At 40.5% G+C, this 25,549-nt stretch overlaps 1 protein-coding gene across 13 annotated transcripts in view; it reads left to right on the top strand.

Moving 5' to 3' along the window:
- The window catches only part of PRR5 (proline rich 5), a 106,532-nt gene that overhangs the window by 56,369 nt on the left and 24,614 nt on the right, over window positions 1–25,549 (top strand). For 9 of the 13 annotated variants that reach the window (XM_078394177.1, XM_078394179.1, XM_073000863.2 and 6 more), the window contains 4 exons: window positions 14,336–14,416; window positions 20,968–21,016; window positions 22,489–22,546; window positions 24,080–24,171. In XM_078394177.1, coding sequence (XP_078250303.1) covers window positions 14,336–14,416; window positions 20,968–21,016; window positions 22,489–22,546; window positions 24,080–24,171 — 280 coding nt within the window. The remainder of the gene's footprint in view (window positions 1–14,335; window positions 14,417–20,967; window positions 21,017–22,488; window positions 22,547–24,079; window positions 24,172–25,549) is intronic. The other 4 variants (XM_078394181.1, XM_078394182.1, XM_073000868.2 and 1 more) reach the window with 2 other exon arrangements.

Genomic DNA, 25,549 nt, shown 5'->3' with positions numbered 1-25,549 from the left:
TGTGTATAGGACCTGGCCTATATGGTTATGATTTCTGGATTGGTATCATGTATAACTTTGTATGTTACAGAATGTAGGGGGAAACAGGATATGTAGGACTCCCCTAATCTTGTAGTATAACATCTGAGACCCTATGGAAGGGGTAATCATCTTAAACATTACTGTCTGTCCCCGTTAGCAAACCACATTAGCACAGCAGGGTTCCTTGTGCCAGGTGCCACAAGTGTGGTGATATCTCGGCAAATACAGAGAAGCTTCACATGTGCAAAATACCCAGCCACCTAAGATGGCATTAAAAGTTGTTTTTACCACTTGAAGCCTGGTCAAGGCATAAATGTCCACATATATATCTGTATCATATAAATCTACCCTAAGTTCCATTGAAAATCACCATGTGTTTCCTTCAAGTAATTCAGTCTATCTGTTTATATCCACTTATTTTCTATGAAGAAGACATTCAAAATGACTTATAAAGTTAAATGAATAAATAAATAAAAGAGTGCCTGGCATTGCAATAACTGAGCTCTAGGCAAACACGGGGGCGAGGAAGTTAGGTCTAGTAAGAGTTTAGTAGGCTTAAAATGAAAAATATTTATTAGAATACCTCTAAAGTGGGTCTCAAACTGTGGCCCTCCAGATGTTCTTAGCCTACAGCTCCCAGAAGCCTTCAGCACCACCTCTGCTGGCCAGGATTTCTGGGAGTTGAAGTCCAAGAACATCTGGAGGGCCACAGTTTGAGACCCCTGCGGGAACTTTTAAAGTAACATTTGAAAGTAGCTAGAAAATATTGCTTGTTGTGTCAGAGAAGCAACTTCATTCCTTCTCATTACTTTTGAAATGTAACTTTGTTATGCCTCAGTACCTCAGAAGTAACTAGTTATGGGTTGCTATGCTGCTTGCTGTTACTTCCAAGCTCTGATTGAGAACCAGAGAGAACTAGACTTTTTAACCTGCCACCTAAATGATAGTGACAGCAGCACCAGGGGAGAGAGCTTTGTGCCTCTGAGCAGCAGCTGGTGTTATTAGGATGAAGAAGCAGCTTCCTCTTTTTCACATGGCACCTAGCATGGAAGACCGCTGTGTAGGGGCTACCTGTGAATGCAAACTTGTTCATTACAATCTCTCTCTCTCTCTCTCTCTCTCTCTCTCTCTCTCTCTCTCTCTCTCTCTCTCTCTCTCTCTCTCTCTCTCACACACACACACACACACACACACACACACACACACACACACACACACACACACACACACACACACACACACACACACACACACAGACAGTTAAATCAATGAGACAAAATCCAGAGAGAACGACTTTCACTGGCATGGGAGCATTTCAGGGCCCATAACACCCCCTACAAATGACCTCAGCAACCCTGATATTCCCTTGTTTATCAAACTCTCACATTCAAAACTAAACTATATTACCATCCAGGACCATTTAAAAAAAATTCCTAGGTGTTATTACAAGGATTTTTTTTTTGTCTGTGGTATTATCCTTCTTCTTTATAGGTGTGTGAATAATTTGTTCTCATTTGTTCTCCTTTTTTATGCATTCTTAATTTATTAGGATGTAAGCCATACCATATTAAAAAAAGAGGTAACCTCTAACTCTTTCTTGTTTTTGCTCTAATAGATAATGCATTTGCCTTCATTTGGTTGCTCATTCTCTGTTAGTGTTGCTATACACCTGCCACCAAAAAATGTGGGCCTCTCAAGTTATTAAGTTTATAATTTTGATTATTACTACTAATGGGTTTCAGCCACAGTGATCCATAGTGCTTTGCAATGCAACAAGTTGGGTGATGTTTTATGTTGTGCCTCCAAAATATAAAAAGGCAAGCTCTTGGATCCTTCAGGGCTCTAAAACAAGCAGGGATTTGGAATTGAGTTGGAGAAAGAGAAGAATCCTGCTCTGATGGCATGACTGTGGGAACCATAGGTAGTTAAGTCCTAAAGTGGGAAGTGTTGTAATGGGCAAAATCCTGTGGCGTAACTTGGCGTCCAGTGCAGCTTGAAAGATACCTTTCTCACCTCCTTCAGGGTCTGTTGCTGCCTTGGGCTCTCTTTTCTCCTAGGGAAGCCTTTGGGAGCCTCAGGTTGAAGGTGGAACCTTTAAAGCCAAAAATCGCCATCAATTATGCAACAGGATTTGGCCAGTGTTCAGTCAGGATGATTTTGAGACTCTTCTATTTATCCCTCCATCCCAAGTTTTTAATGCCTAACCTCTGAAGGACTTGTACACTAACATTTTAAAATGTAGCCCTATAACGAATATCACTAATTCTGCTTTCTGGTTTTATAGACCATGTAGCTAAATTTGCTTGTTTGTTTCCTTATTTATGGAAGAAAAAAGTATGTTCCTGCTTATAATGGTGGAGAACGTGTGGGGAAGACGGGGCTAAGGTGGAGGGAAGAATAAAACAGACAACAATGTAATTAATTCATTGGTATTCAGTTACAAAACCCATCTGTTTCAGTAAGGCTCAGGGAGATATGCGAAAGGCTTTACAAAGGGTTAAGATTCAAGTAGGTGCTTGAAAGTAGTATATGAGAAACAGTTCCTGCTCCTTTGTGCCTTGGACTTCCAAGCACAGCTGCAGCTGTTCTAAACCTGCACAGATACTTTCCAGGCTATATGTTTGTGGTTTGTATGCAGGTGTCACCTGGTGACTGTGCTTGCATTAATTGTATGGGAGAAAGTGAGATGCTATGGCTGTGCTCGAAGCAAGAGAAGCAGAGCCAAATTCAACAACATGGATTAAGAAAGGCATGTGACTTATAGTGTGCAATCTTTGCTAATAGGTTATTTTTCTAAGAAGTGTCCCAGTTTCTGAGCTAGTTTACCACCTATAATTAGAGCAAACACATTCATGGAAGCCATAGGAATCATATGTCCACCTTAAAGCAATAGCAGGCAACAGACCTTATACAGTGGTGCCTCGCTTAACGGGCGCCCCGTTTAACGACGAAATCGCATACCGACAAACTTTTTGTGATCGCTTTTGCAATCGCATTGTGATGTTTTAAATGGGGAAAAATCGCTTTGCAATGATCGATATCCTGTTTCGATTACCGATTATGGCAAAGCAATGATTTTCCCCCAGCTGATCGGTGGTTCCAATATGGCCGCCAGGTAAAAAAATGGCCGGCCGCTGTGTTTAGGGACGGATTCCTCGCTTACCGGGCAGTGAAAATGGCCGCCGTATGGAGGATCTTCGCTTAAAGGTCAGTTTTAAGCCCATAGGAACACACTGAAGGGGTTTCAATGCATTCCTATGGGCTTTTTAAAATCGCATAAAGACGAAATCGCTTTGCAACGATTTTTGCTGCACCTATTAACGTCACTATGCGAGGCACCACTGTACATGTGACAGAAACTTCCATTATCTTGTAAGCTTTTCACCACAAAGCCCAAGAGTGTTTACCATTACTTAAGATTGGTCAGGAACTCACAGGACTTGGGCTGAACTGACACCTTCTTCTTTGAAGGCTATTTGACTTATACTAGAAGAAGCGTAACCACTGCCTTTTAATGTGACATGCAGCCCAATACAAAAAAATTGAGTAATAGATAATTGGTTTAACAAAGGTTGTCATAAGATAGTTTTCTTCAATCTGAGACACAAAGACAGTTTGGTCTGCTTCAGAATACCTGCTGAGCACAGATATGTGGATGGGAGATGAGATTTCAACCAAATGTTCAGAGGGTCTTTGCTAGGCTGGGCACCAACATATTAAAGATTGTGCAGAAAAAAATATGAGAGTTCCAGAAGTCTTGGCAAGATGTCTGCACCTTACTGGAAGTTTGTGAAAAGAGGTTAGAGGACTGTTTGTCAGGGAGGGTTTAGGTGTGGATTTTGGATTAGTTGTAATCCCTTCCAGTTCTGTTGTTCTGTTATTTTGACATACAGTATTGCTTAGTTGATACCTGGTGAGTCAGAGTGTTAAGGGGTTGATAGAAGAAGAAACATGTAGGCTCTAATATGAAAGACTCCAGCTAATCAATAGAATAATTTATTACTGAAATCAGGACCAAAAGTAGGGAAACAAAATGCTGAATGATTTAGTGAGGCTTTGATGTTTCTCTGCCCTCTCTTTTCCCAACATTGCCTGAGAAAGAAAGTGGAGGGGTGGAATATTTCTGTTCAGCTTTCATAATTGGCCCGCTTTTGAATATTGAATTCCTAGCATGCTTTCCCTCTCTGCAGGCATTTCCCTTTGCTTCGAAAGCTAAAGTGAAACTGTCAGATCAAAGAGAGTCTGCTGCCAAGTTTCTGCTATGTAAATTTATGCTTTATAATTTTATGGCCTCTTCAGCTTTCTCAAGAACCCCCAAAACAGCTTATTGTGCTCATTCACAACCAGCAGCAGAAAGCTAACCAAACTACAAGCATCAGCATAATTTCACTATTCAGGTTTTGTTGAAGTGCACAATATTTGCATAGGATTAAAACAATTTAGATTCTTTTCTTCTTGTGGAGTCTTTAGCTGCTTGTTATGGTGCCTGAGCAGCAACCTTAAAGATCTGAAATGAACAAGTAACCATTAAAAAAAATACCTAACCCAATATACAATGACATTGATTTTAATTCCATTGTTTCTGACTTTTGGCCTGATTTTTCATCATCATTATTTATTTATTTAGAGCCATCAGTGCAAATTACTCTGCAAATAAGGGTTTAAAAGGAATAAGAAAGCCCTGTTTTCTTAGGGGCTTATAATCTAAAACACAGAACAACAAATAGAAGGAGAAATAGTAATAATACCGTGCAAATGAACAAATATTTTTAAATGCCCAGTTCAAATGAAAACCAAAAAGTATAGGTATTTTAGTCAAAAAATATAGTGATCTATCAAGGCAAGCATACAGTGGACCCTTGACTTACAGACGGCTTGTCTTACAGACTTTTTGAGTTACAGACTTCTCTGGCCGCAAAATTTAGGTTTGACTTGCAGACTGAGATTTGACTTACAGACCAGAAAAAAACCAAAATGGAACAAAAACGGCCTGTTACGGGATTAATCGGTTTTCAATGCACTGTAGGTCAATGGAGACTTGAGTTACAGACTTTTTGACTTGAGAACCGCCTTCCAATATGGATTAAGTTCTCAAGTCAAGACCCCACTGTATGTGAGAGAAAGTGAGTGAGTGTGTGCTTGTGTGGTATACTCACAAACATATACATACTAATGTTTTCTAATTGGCACCTACAGACTTGATTCTGCAGGTGCCAATTAGAAAACAATAGCTACTGGCAGAACTGATCCATAGAGATGGCAGTGTCTGAAAAGAGATAGGGAGAGAGGCAGTATGGTGAATATCTTACTTTTTAAAAAAGTGGGCTCAGATCAAGTAGTGCAGGTAGGGGAATATTTTGTTGTGATTTATGTAGGCTCAGATCCTGCCTTTCTCCCTGAGGAAAGCCAAGCCTGAGAGAAGGAACAATTACTGTTCTTATAGAGGCCTGGCATAACCATTCTGCCACCTTGCACAGGTCATAATTGGGAAACATTGTGTTTTACCGCCTTGACCACATCTTGTAGATGAGGCAGCTGGTTTGTATCTCACTCTTTGCCTATTCAGGGAGCTGGGTTATGAATGTAATTTGTTTCTACCCTATTTCCTTTTTCATGAACGCAGTTTTCTCTCCCCTCCCCTGCCTGTCCCAGCGCATCAGTCACCACTTCTGACCAGGTAACACTCTGTTCAAAATTTCTTGATCCCTGGGCACTTGCTCCTATACAGTCACCTGTTTTCCCTCATTCATAAGAAGTGCACAGAAGAAACTTAGAAGACCATCAAAAAACATCCTCTTCTGAAATGTATACAGTGTCTGGCTTTTAAGCAGGTTTATCTTAACAGATAGTTCTGCAGCCAGGGTATTACAGTCAGGAAGGTTCTGCTCCCACGCCTGCTGATCAGCTCTAAATGGATAAAATGGACAGACTGACAATAAGAATAGTGTAGGACACAAGACATCTCAGCTGGAAGCTCACTGTGCACTAGCATGTGAGGAAAATGAATTTTTCTGCCAGTGCATTTGTGGTTTTACGCACTTGCCCTTTAAAATAATTGTTTATACAACCTTCCTTTTATGTGAGATTTTCATCTTTGTTTAGTCTTTCTATATTGCATATCTCATTTAGAAAAGTAGATTCAAACATTCTGTCCTGCTTTAGTATCAACAGTAGGAATTGACATATCTTCCAGATTCACTTTCAATAATGCTTTCAGTTCATTTTTTACCATTTCATCATTTTTACAGTATTTTACAAAGTCTGCTCAAGAATACAAAAATGATATTTTTTCAAAGCTCCCCAGATATAGCCATTTTTCTCTAATAATTCATTTCCCCACCACCTTTCCCCCCTAAAAAAATGGGACTCAGTGCATCTGTATGTCATTTTACATACAAATTTCTCCTAAATTTCCCTATCTGTTTTTTTTTTTAAACTGGAAGACTGCATCACAATTTGGAGAACTTTGAAAATCAAATTCTGTTCCAATTCGCACATTAAATCAGGAAATATCAATTTGGTAATAAAATGAAAATCAGAGAAATTTCTCCTCCATTCCTAACCAGCAAGAAGCAGAAATGTGGTTGTGGCTGTACAGGCTTGATTCTCAGCTCTTGATTTGAACAGCTATGGGAAGAAGGTTAAGCCACTATTGCCTTTTGTTGCTGTTGGGGAGGTCAAGAATTGTCTCACTAAACAGTTCATCTTTATACCCCACCGTGCATCCATACATCCCATGTGATATGATCATGGCTATCTCCTCATCACTTCTGCTATACCATTCATCTCTCTTATTGCTTAACTTGTAGTGGCTTCTTGTCTGCTTTCTATATGCTCCAAAATCTGTCCTTGCCTTCAAGTTTGTTTGTTTGTTTGTTTCATTTTCACATAGCTTGATAAGTGTAAGGCGTTACTCTGGATGGTTAATAAACAGATAAAGCAAATACAATCATACAACAATAAAGGTAAATAAGAACATAACAAATCAGGGGTCACGAAGAGTCGGACACGACTAAACGACTAAACAACAACAACAACAAATCAGTAAAGACATCATAAAACAAGCACACCAAGAGCACCAGCAATGGTCAGGTGAGCAAGACAGATTTGGCAGGTTCTTTAGAGCAGTGGTCCCCAACCTTGGGCCTCCAGATGTTCTTGGACTTCATTTCCCAGAAATCCTGACCAGCAGAGGTGGTAGTGAAGGCTTCTGGGAGTTGTAGTCCAAGAACATCTGGAGACCCAAGGTTGGGGACCACTGCTTTAGAGGATGCCATTAAAAGCTTCTTTGCAACACACTGTTTCAACCAGCCTCTTGAAGGTAGAGGGGACAGGGACAGGTGTAGCTCAACCTGAAGCCTGTTCCAAAGGGCTGGTGCCACTGCCAAGAAAAGCGCGATTTCTAGTGGATGTCTTTCTGGCCTCCCTCAGCATGTTGACTCGTAGGAGCATTTTCTGCGAAGATCTGGTGGTGTGGCTTGATGTTGTTGGGGAAGGGTGCTCTGATAAGTAACATGGGCCCAAACCATGAAGGGCTTTTTTACGCGAGAACCAAAATATTGAACCTGACCCAGAATAGGCAACTAGTGTAGGCGAACCAAGACCTGCGAAATGTGGTCAGATTTGCTCACACTCAATACCAGTCTGGCAGCTGCACTCTGAATCTATTGAAGTTTCTGGGTCGATCTCAAGGGAAGCCCCCCCCCACAGAGACCATTAGAGTAGTTGATCTTGGAGATCATCTCCAAGATCAACTAATCACTTCGAAGTCCTCACTTGTCTTGTGCCCCTTCAGTCTTTGTGTTTGTATCCCTATAATCCCTACCTGTGACCCTAATTCCTCTAAATTTACAATCCTCAGCTCTGCCTTGCCCCCTCAAATGACTCCATTGTATTTTCCTCACTAGCCCTTATGCCCAGCGGTGGTATTTCCCAGAGATAGTTCATGACTAGGAAGGGAAACACTTAGTTAAATACTCTCAGTATCACACAGGAGTTTTTCTTGCATCTGGGAGAAAAGATCACCTCAGTCATCTCTCTGCAATATTAATCTGTGTTCCATTTATTATGGACTGTCCTTGATGTCTGTTTTTGGCCTTGCACTTCCTTCAGATTCCTCTTCAAAAACCTACCTTTTCCTCCATGTGTTTTATGTAATCCACATGCTCAGAACTTCAAGGAGCCTTTAGCCCATAGAGTAGATCTGACCCATGAAGACTGTCCAAGACAAATCCCCTCTCATGAAGAAGAGCAGTGTGTGTGTGTGGGGGGGGGGGGGGTAATCCATCCTAACTTGGAATTGTTTGTCAAGATGTCTAGTGATACCTGAAGGAGTGATTCCCCTTCACTGCTACTTAGCTGCTTCTAGAGTAACTGCCATGGTTGAGGGTAAGGAATTGTGTTGTTCAGCTGTTTGGAAAACAGCCAAGCAGGAGTAAAGAGGAAGCTAACCTCAGATGTCCCAAGGGGATTCCTCTGCTTCCAATCCATCCCTTTTCCTCATGAAAAGATAGGCAGGTAGCTAGCTGATGATTGAGGAAGAAAGTGGACTGCCACCTTGTTTTGATGTATCTTTTCTTTTGTGGCATTCATCTGATGCGGTGTGACTGATATGTCAGTTGTGTATAGGGAAAAGAGAATCAGTGAGTGTGTGAGTAGTCCCACTCATTGCTGGCTTTCAGCCCCCAGCATGTTTCCACAAAGGTAATGCTTCCCTCAAGCTGAAGAAAGGTCCCCCACATCTGCTGTTTTATATCTAGCCCTGGTTGTATGTAACTAAATTTAAGAGCATATGCTTTCCCCTTTTTAAAATAACTAGTATTTCTACTTTTCCCGTCTTCTGTTGTCTCTTCGTATTGAACTATAAACAGTGAACCTTCTGGATAGGGCGTGGTCCTCTTGTATTCTGTGAAGTGGCATGTGATTAGGTTGTACTGCAGAAATAAGAACAGAACAATAATTTTGGTGGCAACTAATACTTCCCATTTTAAAGGAGTGTTCTGTTGCCAATGTGTCCCAGATCACTTATTTCCTAAGACGGCACAGATTAGTTCATATCAAGAATAATGAGTCAGTTACTCCCTGGGAAGAAAAGTGGTCTTTGTATCAAACTGTCCCCATACTATTGCCCAAAAATGTGAAAATACCTTCTCACATAGACAGTATCGTAAACAAAAGAAGCTTGCTTGCATTGTAACCAGCATGGCAAGACACGGGAACAACAACATGAGAAAGTTTGATAACAGTCGGGGCTTTCTCTTTGAGTTCATTCTTAATGGTATCCTTCTGCTGTGATTGTCATTGCTGGATTGTGGAGCCTTCAGTTGTTTCAGTAAATGTCTTCATCTAGAAGCCATATAGAACCAGTGGGTGCTTTGGCTACTTCCCTTGCTAGTCTCACCCTTTCCTGCAGATAAAGGAAGTAACCTTCTGAGTCATCTGATTGTGCCAGTGTTGGCTCTCAGCCACACAGAAGTAGCTCCCATCCTGTGTTAATAACGTAACATGGGATGCCTGTATTCTATATCTCTTCTATTCAATGCTGTCCCATTGTAACAGTTTTATTTATTTGAAAAGTTTGCATTTGAAGGTGGCTTTTAAAAAATGGTAACGAGAATTATAGCAACCCCCTTGAATGGGAATGTTATAGATCTCTTCTGATCTCTAGAGGTGATGATGTTCAACATTGGCATATTGATTGTTACTAAACATATGTATGGGGATGATCTGTCTACATTGCTGTCTAACATCAGTGGGTAATGGAACTCTTTTTAAAATGAGAGGGGCCAAGTGACCCCTCTAGCAGTACAGCTGTTGATGCTTTGATATAGAACTCAAACCAATTCCTCAGAAGAATCCTATACTCTAGTACCTGTTGCAACCCCTTTTCCAAAAAAGTGTTTTGTCGGTGTCTTCAAAACAGCTATAGACTAAAGGTTAGATTCCCTTGATTCAACTGACTGCAAGTAACTCATTGGGGATCACAACAAAAAAGATTGGCAAATTATGTTAATCCCAAGTGTTTTATGTATACAAATGAACTGGAAGGTTGATTTGCTTGCTTCAGCTTTTTGCAATTAAGATAATCAGTGTATGATTTTATAAAAATGCAGCAAGTATTGAACTGCATGCTCTTCTGCAAATTCATATTTTTAGGTAGTCTGAATCAAATTAAAATAACCTATGGTGTGAAAGCCGAAGAAGAAAATTAATCTGAGCTTCTTGCTCACTTATTCCTTTCTTAGTTATGCTATTTTGACACCTTTTTTGACATCTCTGTATTAATTAGGTACAGATGAACGGAGACTCCACAGTATGCTGTGTGGTAACTCTGTTTGCCTTTATCCTGCCTCCCCCATCAACACTTTTCTCTGGTTCGTCATGCCCAGACTTGTTTGCAATGGAAATAAAAGGAAGGGGAGGGGTATCTTTGAGCTGCAGCAAGATTATGAAGATCTTGCCTCTGTCAGGGTTGCAGAGCTTTGGTCAGGGATGGGAAAACAAGAGATAAAGAGGTGGCCACTCTTTGGAAAAGTGCAGGAGACTTCTGGGAAGCTGAGGCTATTATCCTCATCGAGCAGGACAGGTTGTTGTTAAGCTGCCTTGAGTCCTCTTGAGGAGAGAGGTGGGGAACTTTGGCAAGGTAAAGTTCTACTTCCTGTGGAGAGTAGCTGACAGCCATGTACATTTCCATTTCCTTTTGTATTAGAACTGGCAGCCATGAGTGTTTCCATTTTCTTCTACTTTGAAAATGGGAGAAAACCCATTTCATGTACTACCCTAAAGAGCAGATTAAGGAAACAGCAGCCTACATTATTCATTATATATTCATCCACTAGTTGTATCCTGGCTTTTCTGCAGGGGGCTCAAGGTGGCATCCACACTCTCCTCTTCACCTCCTTCTCACAACAACTCTGTGGGGTAGGTGAAACTGAGAGCAACTGGTCCAAAATCACCTATGGAATGTCATGATTGAGTGGGGATTTCAGCCCGGGTCTTCCCTTTCTGTTCCATACTCTGACCACTTTGTCACTCTGGCTGTCACTTTTTTATTATTATTATTTTCATTTATATTATTGTTGTGGTAAAGTCCAGGTGGGCAAAGTGAGCCAGCCAGATGCTGCTGGATGGCAATTCCTAGCATTCTTTACTATGTGGGTGTTTTTAAGAGCCAACTTAAGACCTGGCTTTTTAGGCAGGCTTTCCCTCCTGTCATCAGTTGATTATTTTTTATTTTTCCCCATCTTGAACTATATTATTATTGTTGCTATTTATTTTATTTTATTTTATTGCTCTTATTCTATTTTTATTGTTAGCCGCCCAGAGCAGATATATGTCTAGATGGGCGGGGTATAAATTTAATAAAGAAATGATTAAATGAACCGTGTTGGCTAGGGCTGTTGGGAGGTATTATCCAGATTGGTATTCAAGAAGTTTGGTGGCAGAATGGGGATTTGGGGGGGCTGGCGAATTCAAGAATGGTCATGTCAAATGGTCTGTGTTCCCAGAACCAGTATGTTCAGGAAAGGAGAACCATTTCCCTTAACACTTGACCATAATATAGGATGTTGTCGCTATGTACCATCAAGTCACCTCTGATTATAGTGACTCTGTAAATGACCTGTTCCGATAGCTGTGCTCAACTCTATAAATTCAAACCCATGGCTTCCTTGAAAAAAATAAATCCATCCCATATTTGATCTTCCTCTTTTCCTGCTGCCTTCAGCCTTTCCCAGCATTTTTGTTTTCTCCAGAGTACCCTGTATGAGATGTGCCCAAAATAGGACAGCCTCAGTCCTTCTGCTATCCTCATCCTAAACCATTCAGAGCTTTATGGTGTCCTCAACAGCACTTTGAATTGGGACCTGAAACAAATTTGAAGCCAGTGTAGCTGTTGCAAGTTGGGAGCCACACATTCCTTGTATGAGGACTCCTGTAACATAACTGGTAATAATTAGACAATAGCATATTGTTGAAAATGGTAGCCTTTAGTAATGGCTTTAATCCAGTTCATCAAGGCATAAAATCAAGTTCGCCATCATAAATGTGCTGGACATTCTGCCCTGGCAAGAAGGAATGCACGAGGCAATTGCACAATCAGTTGAATGGTTCCCACTTGACCAACTAACTGCACAATGTACCTGCTAATGGATGTGCTTTGTGGGTAACTTTTTCACCTTGTGCAGTTGCAGATACACTCAGATGTAATGACACATTATGCCCATATATGTACACAACTAGATTTCAACCATTATGAAATAAAAGAAAATAGGCACAGAGAACTATCAACTTTTTGGGGTCTCTAGAGGAAAAAAGAAGGGGCATAAATGAGCCCAGCCTGTTGTTGGAGCAGGTATGAGATGGGACTTGAAGATCTAGTATCCAATCCTTTTTTAGATGTGACACTAATTGGATGACTTTGAGAAAGCTGCCTGCTGCCTCTCAGCCTGAACTGAAGCAAGGTAATCTCAGGGCTTTTTATAAAGCAAATGAGGTAAAGAGGAATAGCTTAGGATCTGTTTACTTAATTTGTTTCCTTAGTAAAAACACATTGGTGAAACCAGCCTCTCGCATGAAAAAAGAAAAGTTATTACAAAAGAGAAAAACTTCTGGTATCACAAATAATGAATTGTGTTCCAGGAGGAATACTGTTTTTCCATTTCAATATATGATTTGTCAAATGTGTTGCAGGAAAAAGAAAGGTTACACCTCACTAAATGAAAGGATATTAGCAGGAGCACAGAAAAGAGATGTGATATGGGCTATTATCCTGCTAAATAAAATAAATTTTCAGTTTCCTTTCCTTTCCTTTTTAAAGTAGCTGTATAATCTTTTGTACCTTCATGCGCAAGTTATACCAAATTCCATACTGAGGGGATACTTTTATAGGTGAACCAAAAAGGTATTAAAGTGTGTGTAGAAGCACACCAAAGTGAGGATTAAGCAAAGTGTTAAAAGTAAGCTTTCTTGAAACATGGGTTAGATTGGGAAGTTAGGGAAGCTGGAAATGTTTGTACACTTTTTTGTATACACACAGACAGATACACAGATTGTCAACTGGCATCAACCATTATAAATCTACCTCAAAAGACGTATCATATAAAACAGTTTTCTTGGTGAAGTTTTACCTGAGGGGGTAGATATGTTTTGCTGCAAGACAGTTATAAGGAACTAGGAAATCGCAGTGTCTTTTCAAACAGTTGTCCTGAGCAGATATAGCAAAGTTACAAAGGTTGCATCATAGCAAGACAGTGGTGGCAAATACTTTGTATTCTTCATCAGGTGAATTGCACCTATGCTGGATATAAAGACATGTAAGCCTAAAACCAAATTGCTAAACTAGAATAGATCCATTGGATTTGTTGCTGAATGATAAGTCAACTGTTGCATAAATCCCATTGATTCAGTGACTCTCCTTTATTTGGGGCTTGCAGTTGAATTCAGGCCTAAACTGCTTTTTCCTGCCATTTGTTTGAATCTTCAAACTGACCCAACCCCACTGAACTGTGCTTCCATTGTGTATGTTTCCAAGACAGGAGTTCAAACAAAGGCCTTTATAACCAGCTTGACATTCTTATTAACTGAAAGGAGGAGGCAAGGGTGGGGGGTGGGGGTCGGAAACCACATCATGTTTTCTATTTTGGTCTGTTCATGCTCTTCTGCTTGGCTGAATAATGGCCTCACTACCCTGGACCGCCAGTTTTTGTTTCCTGTAACTGGTATGATGAGGCTAGAGACTCTTGCTATCAGTCCTTTTGCTATGCAACTGTGTTTTGGGGTGCACTAAATTTCAGAGGTTGGAAATGACTAGTTACAAATAAATGCAAGTTAACTTTTTTCTTTTCCTGCTATAATTACATTACATGATACTAACAGGATGAATAACTTAATTCATTTCACAGCATCACAATTAATGGCTGTTGCTTTCTGCTACAGTTACAAGGTTTATATAGCCTCACTATTTAGGTGTTTCTTGTAGTATTCTGATTTTGAAACTAACTTTTGTTACTTTTGCTAATATAACAGTAACTATTTTTCTAGCACTCAGAGCAGTAACTGTTAACTTTAAAATTGTAACATAATGGTAACTATTGTTCTGACCCTTGGAACTGATTTAATGACTGCATGAAAGCAAATTTCAAAGCTTATATCAATGACTGATGTGCTGCTGTGAAGATAGATGGCTATGCACTGACCACTTGTGTCTGTTGTAAAGGGTCACCCAGATATAGAATGTACTGGAACAAAGCTTACAGGGCTATGTCCTTATGAGTTGTGATTATTGATATATTATTTTCTAACCACTTGCTTGCAGTATCCATAATGGAGTAATAGCTGTGTTCCAGCGGAAAGGACTTGCAGAACATGAGCTTTACAATCTCAATGAAGGTGTCAGGTGAGTAAGATCATGACAGACTGTACACTTTTTCCGACACATATTCATCAATTTTGTTGTTGCAGTTTAATATAATAATAATATAGTGGTTCCTCGACTTACGAACTTAATCCGTATTGGAACAGCATTAGTAAGTCGAAATGTTCGTAAGTCGAAGCACCATTTCCCATTGAAATGCTTGGGAACGGGATTAATCCATTCCAGCATTTCAAAAAAAAAAAAAAAAAACCCCAAAAATTAAAATAATAAAAAATAAACACAGCAAGTCCCACGCTGGGACTGCAAATAAAATCCAAAAAGAAAACAACACAGCAGAGAAACATAATCCCCCCCAGTCCAAAACTACCCTCTGAAACCCACCAGAACAGTTTTTTTTAAAAGGATAAAGGAGCACCTTACCCGTCCGAAGCTTCCCAGCGCTTCACTGCCTCTGCCAGGGGTGAGCGGCCAAGCGCCCGGCTAGCACAAGCCTCCTGGCGCTGGGTGACCACTGACTCCGACCACGGTGGTGGGGGACCCTGGGAAGTCTCCCAGGGCTTCCCCGCCCCCATCAGAGACCTCCTGGGGGTCCCCCGCCACCACGATCAGTGCCTTCAGGCTTTCCCGGGGGGTAGACCAGGCCTTCCAGGGGAAGCCCTCCTGATGGCTTCCCCTGATAGGCCCAATCTACCCCCCCCCAGGAAAGCCTGGTAGACTGGGCCTACCAGGGGAGACCTCCAAAGGTGCCGCTCATGGTGGTGGGGGACCCCCAGGAGGTCTCCGATGGCAACAGGGAAGTCCTGGGAGACCTCCCAGAGTCCCCCTGCCACCATCGGAGACCTCCCGGGGGTCCCTTTTCCTAACCATTGGGGCGAAATAGCAGCCTCTTCGCCACCAACCATTTGAATGGAACGAAAAAAGGCAGGGGAAATTTGAATTTCCCGCCCTTTTCCCCTGCCGTTTTTCGTTTGCAAGTCGAAGCTCCGTTCTGAAGTCAAAGCAACATTTTGCGAATGGAGCCGTTCATAACTCGAAATGTTCGCAAGTGGAGACGTTTGTAAGTCAAGGTACCACTGTAATTGTGTGCCATCAAATCTGTCTCATGGTTACCCTTTTCAGTTTTTTCTAGGTAGAGAGAATTCAGGAGTGGTTTACCTTTCCCTTCTTCTGGGGGCACTCTGAGACTGAACAGCTTGCCCAAGGTCACACAGGCTGGCTCTTCTTGGATGCACAGTGGGGAACTGAACTCTCAGCCTCTGGCTGTGGAGCCACATACCAAATTCACTGAGCTATCCAGCCAGCTTGTTGTTGTTGAAGGAATGTTCTCTACATTTATTTTGCATTAATTCCTAATTTTTTTTTATTCTATTGATATATACAGTGCCATTTATAATAAACGGATTGGCAAGATGCTGTTTTGCAGATCACATGCTCTTGCCTGTTATCCATCATCCTCTTTGCAATTCAAATTTGGTGGTGAAACAACATCAGTGATTTTGGGGGTGGGGCGGAATGGACACCAAAGGTTTTTCATTAAGACAAGGAAAAATGCACCCCTGAATACATCATGCTTTTGTAGAATAAGGTGCATCTTTTCTGCTTGCCTTCTTTCAATAGGAAAACGGAAGGTGTTTTGTTGTTTGCTTCATCAGAAGGGTAGCTTTTCACCCTTCTGCCACTGCGTTGTGTCAGTGCCAGAAGCTGCACAGTAGCAGTGCTGTTGTTCAGGATTGTGTGGATCTTTAACATGCCAGCACCACTTATATATCATGTTGAGAGCTGGCCACCTCAGCAGCAGACTTTGGGAAAACAAAGGAGGGGCATGAGAATTAATAGTGCAGAGCGGTGAGTCTTAAGGAGAGTAATTGCTGCCTGTGTAGGCACCATTCACCCTGAAGAGAATCTCTCATGGTGATATTCTTTTTAAAAAAAATATATTTTTATTCATTTTCATAGGGTACAAATGTTGTTTGTACAAATAGGGGGCCAGATAAGAAGCGGGGAAGGGTAAGAAAGGGTAAAATTCCAAAGAGCGAAAAGTATTCTTACATCCACTTATACAATTGTATTAAAGATGGAAATCATACAAAGAGAAAAAGAAATTACAACAATTTTCCATAATATTTCTCATTAATAATCTTCCATTTTCTTGGACTTTCTCTTTCTTTTCATCTGGCATGGCATATTCGATTCCTCAAGGACAGAAAATGATAAGGCAAACTTTGTATATCTGGATCACTAATTTTAGCATCAGTTTAATATTACGTTAGGACAATTGTTTAGATTTAGTGAGAAATGGGAACACAGAGACAAGGTGGGGCAAATCTGGGGATGCCTCTATAAAGCAAGGGCAAGGAATATAAAAGAGATAGGAAAGACCTGTAAAAGGGCCTGAGGAGAGGTTTTTCATCATTAGAAGAGTAGGAGAGATGCATAATTTTGTCCACATCTTTTTTTAAGAGAGGGGAGAAAACTGAAGTTTGAGAGAAAGAGGTCTGCTGTAGTCAAAGCGAGAAATGATCACGACATTGACCATAGTTTTAGTTCAGGGGTCTTGAAACCCGTGGCCACATCCGGCCCGCCTTGCTGTTTTATCTGGCTGAATCCCTTCAGCACATGCACGGGCAGGCGGGGGGGGCATGCAGGTGGGTGTCCATGCATGCACACGCATTCCTGTTCCTTCAGGCCCTCAAAATGTTGAAAATATCCAGTGTGGCCATCACAGTCAAAAGTTTAGAGATCCCTGCTTTAGTTAATTGGGCTGATAGATTCTGTGTCCTATAAGGAGATGTAGCACAACTAGGTTATTGAACAAGCAAGAGAGAATGGTAAGGTTTAAGCCAATCTTGCATATGAATTGAACCAGGCAAATTTAAAATGAGAAGGGTAGAGAGAAATCATCAGTACAGTGGTGCCTTGACTTAGGAACTTAATTGGTTCCGGAACTCTGGTCGTAACTCGAAATGGCCGTAAGTCGAAGTACCATTTCACATAGGAATGCACTGAAATGCAATTAATCCATTCCGGCCAAAGAAAAAAATCACACACACACAAAAACCACTGCAAGACCCATTGGAAACACGATTAATCCATTCCGGCCAAAGGGGGGGGGGAGAAAAGCAAAGAAACCATGCAAGATCCTTTGGAAATGCAAAAAAAAGCAAAGCAGAAAGCAAACAAACCATGCAAGATACTTCAGAAAGGCAAAAAAAGCAAAAAGCTAACAAACCATGCAAGACCGTTCAGAAATGCAAAAAAAAAAAGCAAAAAGCAAACAAACCCTGCAAGACCCATTGGAAATGGGGGAAAGAAAAAAAAACCCTGCAAGACCCATCACAGCACAGAAACATAAACCCACCACCCAGCCCAAAACCATGCTGCAAAACCCACCCAGAACAGTTTTTTAAAAGTAGAAAGCAGCACCTTACCAGGCAGTCCGAAGCCTCCTGCGATCGCACACTCTCTAACTGCTGGGGTGAAAGAGCTACAAAGAAGCAGCCTCTTCACCACCAATGGTTAGCAATTTAAATTCCCCGCCTTTTTCTGCTTGTAATTCGAGGCTCCGGTCGCAAATAGAAGCAAAGTTTTGTGGCCGGAGCTGCTGGTAACTCAAAATAGTCGTATGTCGGGATATTCGTAAGTCGAGGGCTAACTACAGTGAGTATACAAATGCTAAATATGATCAAATACCATACTAAAAAACAGTAAACAAAAGCAACACCCATTCAAATCAATAGGGTACAACAGCACATTTAAAAACCACATTCAGGAAGGCAGTCACTCATGGAAAGCTTGCCTGAAGAGAAAGGTCTTCAGCTGCAAAAGTAAATATAAGGCCAGCCTGGCCTCCTGTGGGAGAGAGTTCCAAAGTCTGGGACCAGCAACAGAAAAAGTCCTCTCCCATGTACCTGCTAAACACACCTGTGAAGGTAGCAGGACCAAGAGAAAGGCCTCTCCTGGTGGGCACATGACACAGTCAAGAAGAAGATGCTGGGCTAGAAGGAGGACTTGGCGAATGGAGTAAAGGGATACAACTGGGTGTGATGAGCATATAGATGGTACAGAAAATATGGAATGTTGTAGTAAAGTCATCAAAGGAAATAGTATAGAGAAGCAGAAAGTGTGGAGTAGAACCTAAGAAAGCCCCATAGAACTGAGCCCCAATGGAAATCCTGAATGAAAGCTCAGAAGAGAGGACAAGGTATCAAGGAAGATTATCTGCTATGCCATAAACAGATGATGGAGAAGGTGAACAGAGTGCAGATTGTTAGGTGATAAGGCCATCAGTGATCTTAGCAAGGGCACTGTGGGTAGCATACAGAGGTAGGAGCTAGATCACAGGGAGTAAAAAATTAAAAGAGAGACACTCAGGTAGAGGGGAACAGCCTGCTTAATATTGAGGAAGACAAAGAAGAGAGAGGAAACTGACGAAGTAAGATTATCAGTGACTCGGGTTCTGGGATATTTTTAACTACTTCCAGATGCTGTTTAGAAACAAAGCATGTTGCAACATTATTTTACTAACTGGCTATGTCTCTTGCCCAATAAACACCCCTGTTTTCTTTTAAAATGATTATGTTTTTCTCTGATTCATTAAACAGGGCAGTTTCCCAATTATCTAATAGTTGGATTATACTTTTTTTTCTGAATCAAAAGTAGAAGCATGATTTGATTTTGCAATTAAAAAGTATACCTTTAAGGTTCAGCCTTATACACTGAGGACATAAGAATATCATACAAGGGTATCCCACCATTGCTTTAAACAAACTTCAAAGCAACTATGTCAGCTTTCTAATTTTGTTCAGTTGAATAACACTTACAAGGTAACGTCAAGGGCACAAAACCCTTGAATTGCTAACATCACATATATGCTGCTTCTAGTCAATGTTTTTATCATGCAGGGACCTTATCTCATTCATAGAAGTTCATAGGATGCCAAATAATATCTTTGATTTGTAATCCTTCCTTGTTTTCCAACCAGTTCTGTATTTTTGTCCCCATCCCTACCCCCCCCACCGCAAAAGAGGAGAAAGATTAAATAGTACAATGTCTTTTGATTGATTGTGATAAAATATATCTTTTCAGACTTACCCATTGATTCAGGAGTCTGAACTGGCTGTGACTAACCAGGATAGATAGCTTGGGATTCTGGTGAATAACTGAACAAAAAAATTAACTTTGGTGTGCTACAGCAAATTCCATGCTAGGTTTATTAGGGAAGGGAAGGGAAGGGAAGGGAAGGGGGAGAGACTGCCATTAGCACAGTGATGTTTTGTAAATCTATGTAAATGCTATCTTAAAATATAAATTGTTCACAATTTCTTTAAAAGTACTGTATGTTGAACAATTCCATTGGGGAGGTATCAAAAACTACAACATCTATTGTATTTTAGGGAGCCTGGAGCACTTCCCCTATCAGAAAGGATGGCTCAGACACTTGAAACTTTGTAGTTTGGGGCAGTAGGGAGAAAGATAAATGCTAAAGAGCTGGAATAATTTAGAAAATTATACAAAGCTGTTTTCTTCTCTGATAGCAGAATTGGGGACACCCAACGGAGAACATCAGTAGTAGACTCAGAAAGGACAAAAGGAAATATACCACTCAATATCACTTGCTTTCATGCTTTGCTGGTGGGTTTCTAGAAAGCCATCTGGCTTGCCATTGATGGAAACATGATTTTGGGCTAGATTGATTCTTAGTTTTATCTAGCAGAATTTTAATTATGGCCTGCCTCTTCATCAGGATGACCCAGGACTGGGGAACTTATGAACCTTCTGGTCTTGTTGGACTCCATCAGCCCCAAATACAGTAATCAGGGTGATGGGTGTGGGAGTGGAACAATATCTGAACTGGACCACAGAATCCCTACCTCTAATAAAATCTAATCCTCCGTGTTCTTTTTTTGATTGTGGTGAAGTGTGACAGAATATTGGGAGTTGTCTCCTGCATATACTTTCTGTTTTACCAATAACTATGGTTTAGCTCCAAAACAGCTCTCAGTGGTGGCCAAACACCCAGCACTAGACAGATTCCCAGCACTCTGAAGCAATTTTTAAGATGTCTGCAAGATGCAGGAGGGAGGGAGATTGTCCTCTTTCTATTCCACTGATAAAAGCATGCCCCACTGGATCTTGCTCTGACACTGTTAAAGATGATGCATAAGATTAGAGAGTGATGCTTTCTGAAAAGTTAAGCATTGTTAAATAAAGGTAGTTCTTAATGTTCATCTGCTTTTAATTATTCAAGTGTATTTTATTTCATGTATAATTTAATTATTTTGTAATGTTTACTTTTGTTTTTAATTCTATTCTTTAAATTTTGTGAGGCGCCTTGGGTCCCCTTATCAGGAAAAAGGCGGCTTATAAATAATATAAATATACAAATAAAATATGCAGCAGATCCATAATATACTTATATTAACCAGCACTGTGGCACATTGAAGACTAACAATTTTTACTATGACGGAATCTTCCATAGCCAAGAGCTGAGCTCATTAATATAAAAAAAGACAGTACATACAGAGTACAATGTGGTGGTTACATGGATTTTTTTTTAATTCTCTTTGGAACAGGCAGCTACTGAAAACTGAGCTGGGGTCTTTTTTTACTGAATATTTGCAGGTTTGTACAGTTTTTTCTTTGTTGTGCTTATTCCTTCTATTTAATTTTTTAACCGCACTGTTGGAAACAATATTCACCCTAAGAATTTTAAGTAATAAAATTAGTCTGAGCTTTGCAGTCCGGAATAAGTGCTTTCAGAAAAAAATATATTGCAGGGCTTCATTGGGCTTGCAGTAATCTTTAAAATGCAAGGCCTGTTTTCTCACTGAAGAGTTCAACTTGGACAAGACAGCATTTTTTTTTGGCACCATGTGGAAATGTGCATGCTTGAATAAGTCCTTCATATAAAAATATTTCTTCCATATATTGAACCAATGTTAGTCCTGTTGAAATGCAATTTAATATTAAAGTAATTTAAAAAAACACACAACTAGAGCTGCCATCTTATGCACACTTGGATGAGTGTAATAAGTTCCATACGAGTTACACTTGTGTGCATAAGATTGTGCTGTACATCTGTTTTATCTTTTCAGCATATGTATTGAACATCTCAAAAGTATAGCAAGAAATATTTGGAGGAACATTTCCAAGACAGTGATATAAAGAGTACTGTCCTGGCGTGACACTGAAATGTGGTGAATATTTCAAGTTAACTCACCAAATTTAGTGATTACTTTTCATAACCAATAATCATAGCTTCTTAATGGAACAAAGAATATGTGATTTAGTTCAGAACTTCTAGAGATCCAGAAAAATTGGGCTTGTATACACTAGGAATGCTATTTGTTTCCAAGAACTCTCTCCAGTTTCTAATTGAAAATTGAAGATATTTGTTTGGAAGACTTGGGGACTGTGTAAGAAGCAGTAGGTAAGCTGTGCATTAGCTGCTTCTGCTATGAAGAGAGTTTGTCAGTGGTATAGTAGACGTGTATTAGGATACACCCTGTTAAGTGGCTCATACTACATGGCCCAGAATCACAACTTGGAAAAATTACTTTTCCAGATTACTGCTTTCGCAGTTCCTCAGCTTTATGGGCTGGAAGATTCTGGGAGTTTTAGTTTTGAAAAGTAGCTTTTCTCTTCCCAGAGTCTTCTGTCTAGATGCAAATGTTGCTTGGCAGACAAGTCTGTAAGGAAAGCATTCACAGTCAATCAAGGGCCTGAAGGTCACTGTGTGTGCCATGGGGCGGTGGGAGGGGGATTCCTCAATCACAGCTTGCATGGAACAATAAGAGCTACACGATGCATAATTCCAGTATCTCTCTGTGTATGTGTGTACATACTGTTTATTTTTTAATCATCTTCCCTTCATAAAGTCACAAAATGTGAAGCTGGTAAATCTTGCACAATGCTCTTACTACCTACGTGGCCTGAAATATAATGTAGCAACTCTTCTAATGAACTGCCAACAAATAAATGAATAATAATCAAGCAACCAAGTAGCCTACCTCATGGTTGAAAAACAATAATTGCCAAAGATTCAGGGTTAGAGGGCAAGAGAAATAAAAAGTTATTTTAAATTGTATTTACAGAACCAGCTACTTACAAAAGGCATGGTAATCCTGAGGGACAAGATCCGGTTTTATGAAGGTAATCGAGACATCAATTATGCCCGCTGAGCCTCATCCAGATGCACATCAAAATCAAAACTCTTCTTCAGTTGGCTTCAGACCACAACCTGTAATAACAGCCCACTTCTGCCTCAGTAGTCATTTAATGTTCCTACCTGCTGAACAAGGAAATTAAATTTGTCTGGCTCATCAGCCGAGCAAATGGCAGCCTCCAGGGTGGCCGTTTATGTTTCCCTCAAATTATAAGCTTCTTTATGACTAAATAGCCTTGTGAAGGTTGGTAGAAAGCTGCAGAAGCTAGTTCACTAAAAATATTATTTCACTTAGCCTCTGCCCTTCTTCCAAACATGTTTATCCATGTTTCCCTGGCAACATCCTATCCAGGGTCTGCTTGGGACCAATAATGACCTAACCGTCTGCAGTGTTATGTGGCCCAAGATTGTTCTCTGGAACCTGAAGAAGGCATGGGATATCAACCTTTGATTACACGGTCACCCTAAATTAGAAGGCATGCATCCCACCCTTGCCACCATGGGACACGTTAAAGTCTAGAAGCCCCTTGCTAGAGGCCTTATCAATCTCGCCCCCCCCCCAAAAAAAACACCTTTTGTGGAAAATAAGTGGTCTGGAAAAGAAATCAAACATTTTTTTAGAACTTCATAGAATGTGGGGTCGAGAAACTACCTGCATCCCATTTCTTGACTGGCCCATTAAGAGAAGGCAAAAAAAATTTTAAAAAAAAAAATATATATATAAATGATGCAGCACATCAGTGACAATCTGTTACATGGAGCAGAGGAAGGAGCAGAGGAAGTGATTAATTTGCCAATATCCTGAACTGACTCACTTACTAAGGCTTGTTTTGGATGTAGGAGCAATTTCTGTGTGAACCGTTGATCTTGATTAGATTGCTCTAATCAAGCTAGACTTCCAGAGCACTAGCTTGCTCCCTGATGCTAACGTAATTGCGCCGTCATTTAACTGTGCTGGTCCTGCTTACTGTGTTCAGGCCACCCAAGCTTGGAATTTTGGGCTGCAAGCCTATCACCCGAAGGGTGAAGTTTTTCTTTTTTTTAAACAAAATGCACACAATGGTAGGCGTTGCTGGATGCGCACACTCTTGCATCGAGGCAAAACGATTGGTGCTTCTTTCATGGAATACAACTTGAGCAAAAACGACCCAATTCAGCAGGCAGGGCCAGCTCTTACAAAAGCTGGTTCATGCTTTGTGCAATACATAAATCTTCTGCACATCTTCCCATAAAGTTGCATAATGTTTCAAGGCTCCCCAGCAGATATCTATCCATTTGCCTAGTTATGTTCCTGGTGTACACAATGCATCCTGTTCATCTGTGTTTCAGTTGCTTGTCTCTCAAATCTATACAAAGGGCACAGTGACAAGCAGCTGGAAAACATAGACCTCCCAGTTCAACTGTAATGCATGGTGCAAGCATTTGGCAGCTGCCTTTCCCATCTATATACAAAATACTTCAGATCTGAGATGCCCTTTGATTTACGCTATTTGACTATATGCATTTTTCCCAATTTACAGGACAGAAACTTTTGGATACCTTGGCTGAAACATGGGATTTCTTTTTCAGTGATGTCCTGCCCATGCTTCAGGCTATATTCTATCCCGTACAGGTAAAATATTACTTTGTTATTTTAGAAACCAGAAAAACCGGCAGAAGCAGCTCTCCTGGTTGTTAATCAGAGAACCAGAAACTCTCAGGCACCTCTTGGGGCAAACTGATACTTTCTTCAAGTGAGCAAAACACATTAAAGCACCCTCTGGGCAGTTTGCAAGTTAATTATACACATACCCCCAGCGAGCTAGATACTCATTTTACCCAAAATGGGGAATTTGGCATATGTTTCTCTGTCCTGGTGTGATGTTCAGGTTGTCAACTATGATTCTGAATAGAAAGACGTCCCTCCAGTCTCCCTACTTGTCTGCATCTAGTACTTCCAATAAAGATTCCTCATGATCCAAAACAATCTTGTAGCGTGCTCCGCATTCCCAAAGGGTATTGGGATTTTTCACCAAGAGCAAGTACCTCTGCAATTCTTCTTACTAGGAGTACAAATCTTTGCTCATTTCATTTGAGCAAGAAAAATGCTGTTGCCACCAGACAAGATTATGAAAGCAGTTGTGGTTTTTTGTTTGTTTGTTTGTTTTTGTTGTTTTGTTTTTGTTTTTGTTTTTTACATTTCAGGACTCTGGAAAATTCACACAAGCAGTTTTGTTCAAATTACATATATTCGGGGGAGGGGGTGCATAAAAAGCCATGCTGCATTGTGCAGGGGTTGTTTTAGTCAGGGTTGATAATGACGTGAAAAAAAAGGTTTTAGGCGTTTTGGTCTCATGCAGAAACAAAACAGTAGTGGTTCACTGCTTTTTCCATATGAAATGGTGGGTCAATACCCCCTTTTTGATCAAAAATGAGAAAACGTGCAAGTATTCTTTAATATCCTTATTTCTTAGTGTAATGTTTCCAGTTTATTTGGAGCATCATGTAAATTCCAGTTTTAATCCCAGTCTGAAGCTCCATGTTGTCTTGCTTCCTTTAGGAATCTGGCTTTTCCATAGTTCTTAGACTGATTTCACCACTGTGTCTCAAATCAGACGTATGAGAAGTTGCATATATTTTGCAGGGATTCCACTTACAAGTTGGAACATAAATGATATTTGGAAAATATGTGTGCAATTCAAATTTGATGTAAAAATGAATTAATGAATACATCTGATTAAATCATTTACTCCTCAAAAAGCATCAGACTCTTAAAGTGCTTGACTTTACATGTTTTTTTGTGCAGACAAAAAAATAAATGCAGCATCAACAAAAATACTGTATGTAGACCAAAATCCAAGTGGTGTTCACATAGTGGCCAAAATCTAGTAATGTAACGTTATGCTATGTGAGCCTGATGAGGCCCTATTTTGTAAATTAAAAGTTACCTCCCACCCCACCCCACCCACCTCCACACACCCTGGTTTCCTAGGCTCCCTTAGGATCCTTTT

This window comes from Pogona vitticeps, chromosome 5, assembly GCF_051106095.1.
Source record: "Pogona vitticeps strain Pit_001003342236 chromosome 5, PviZW2.1, whole genome shotgun sequence".
Classification (NCBI taxonomy): Eukaryota; Metazoa; Chordata; class Lepidosauria; order Squamata; family Agamidae; genus Pogona; species Pogona vitticeps.
Note: the sequence above shows the minus strand (reverse complement) of the source record. Positions and strands in the feature narration are given on the sequence as shown.